The sequence below is a fragment of the Eimeria mitis genome, genomic scaffold (genome assembly GCF_000499745.2).
Source record: "Eimeria mitis Houghton genomic scaffold, Emh_scaff1893, whole genome shotgun sequence".
Lineage (NCBI taxonomy): Eukaryota > Apicomplexa > Conoidasida > Eucoccidiorida > Eimeriidae > Eimeria > Eimeria mitis.
In genome coordinates, this window is record NW_013570216.1 from 1,797 (window position 1) to 2,091 (window position 295).

General features: G+C 55.6%; 1 protein-coding gene across 1 annotated transcript in view; it reads right to left on the reverse strand.

Annotated features, from left to right (window-relative positions):
- EMH_0045390 (uncharacterized protein) overlaps positions 1–295 on the reverse strand; it is a gene marked incomplete at both ends in the record, with an annotated part of 3,229 nt that overhangs the window by 1,410 nt on the left and 1,524 nt on the right. The window contains one exon of the mRNA XM_013496064.1: positions 1–41. Coding sequence (XP_013351518.1) covers positions 1–41 — 41 coding nt within the window. The remainder of the gene's footprint in view (positions 42–295) is intronic.

The following is a 295-nucleotide window of genomic DNA, read 5'->3' on the forward strand; positions in this document are numbered from 1 at the left end:
TTCCGGTTGTTTTTCGCAGCAGTTGCTGCAGCAGCAAGGAGCTGAGGAGACACACAAAGGGGCCCCACTGCTGCTGCTGCTGCTGCTGCTGTTGCTGCTGCTGCTGCTGCTGAAGGAGACAGACAGCAGCAAAAGGAGACAAAAGAAGAAAGAGAGAAACGCAGAGAAATGTAATCCGAAAAAGATATACGAGCAACCAACACACGCAGCGCCTCCCTCATTGCTTCCTCCTGCTGCTGCTGCTGCTGCTGCTGCTCCTGCTGCTGCTGCTGCTGCTGCTGCTGCTGCTGCTGCT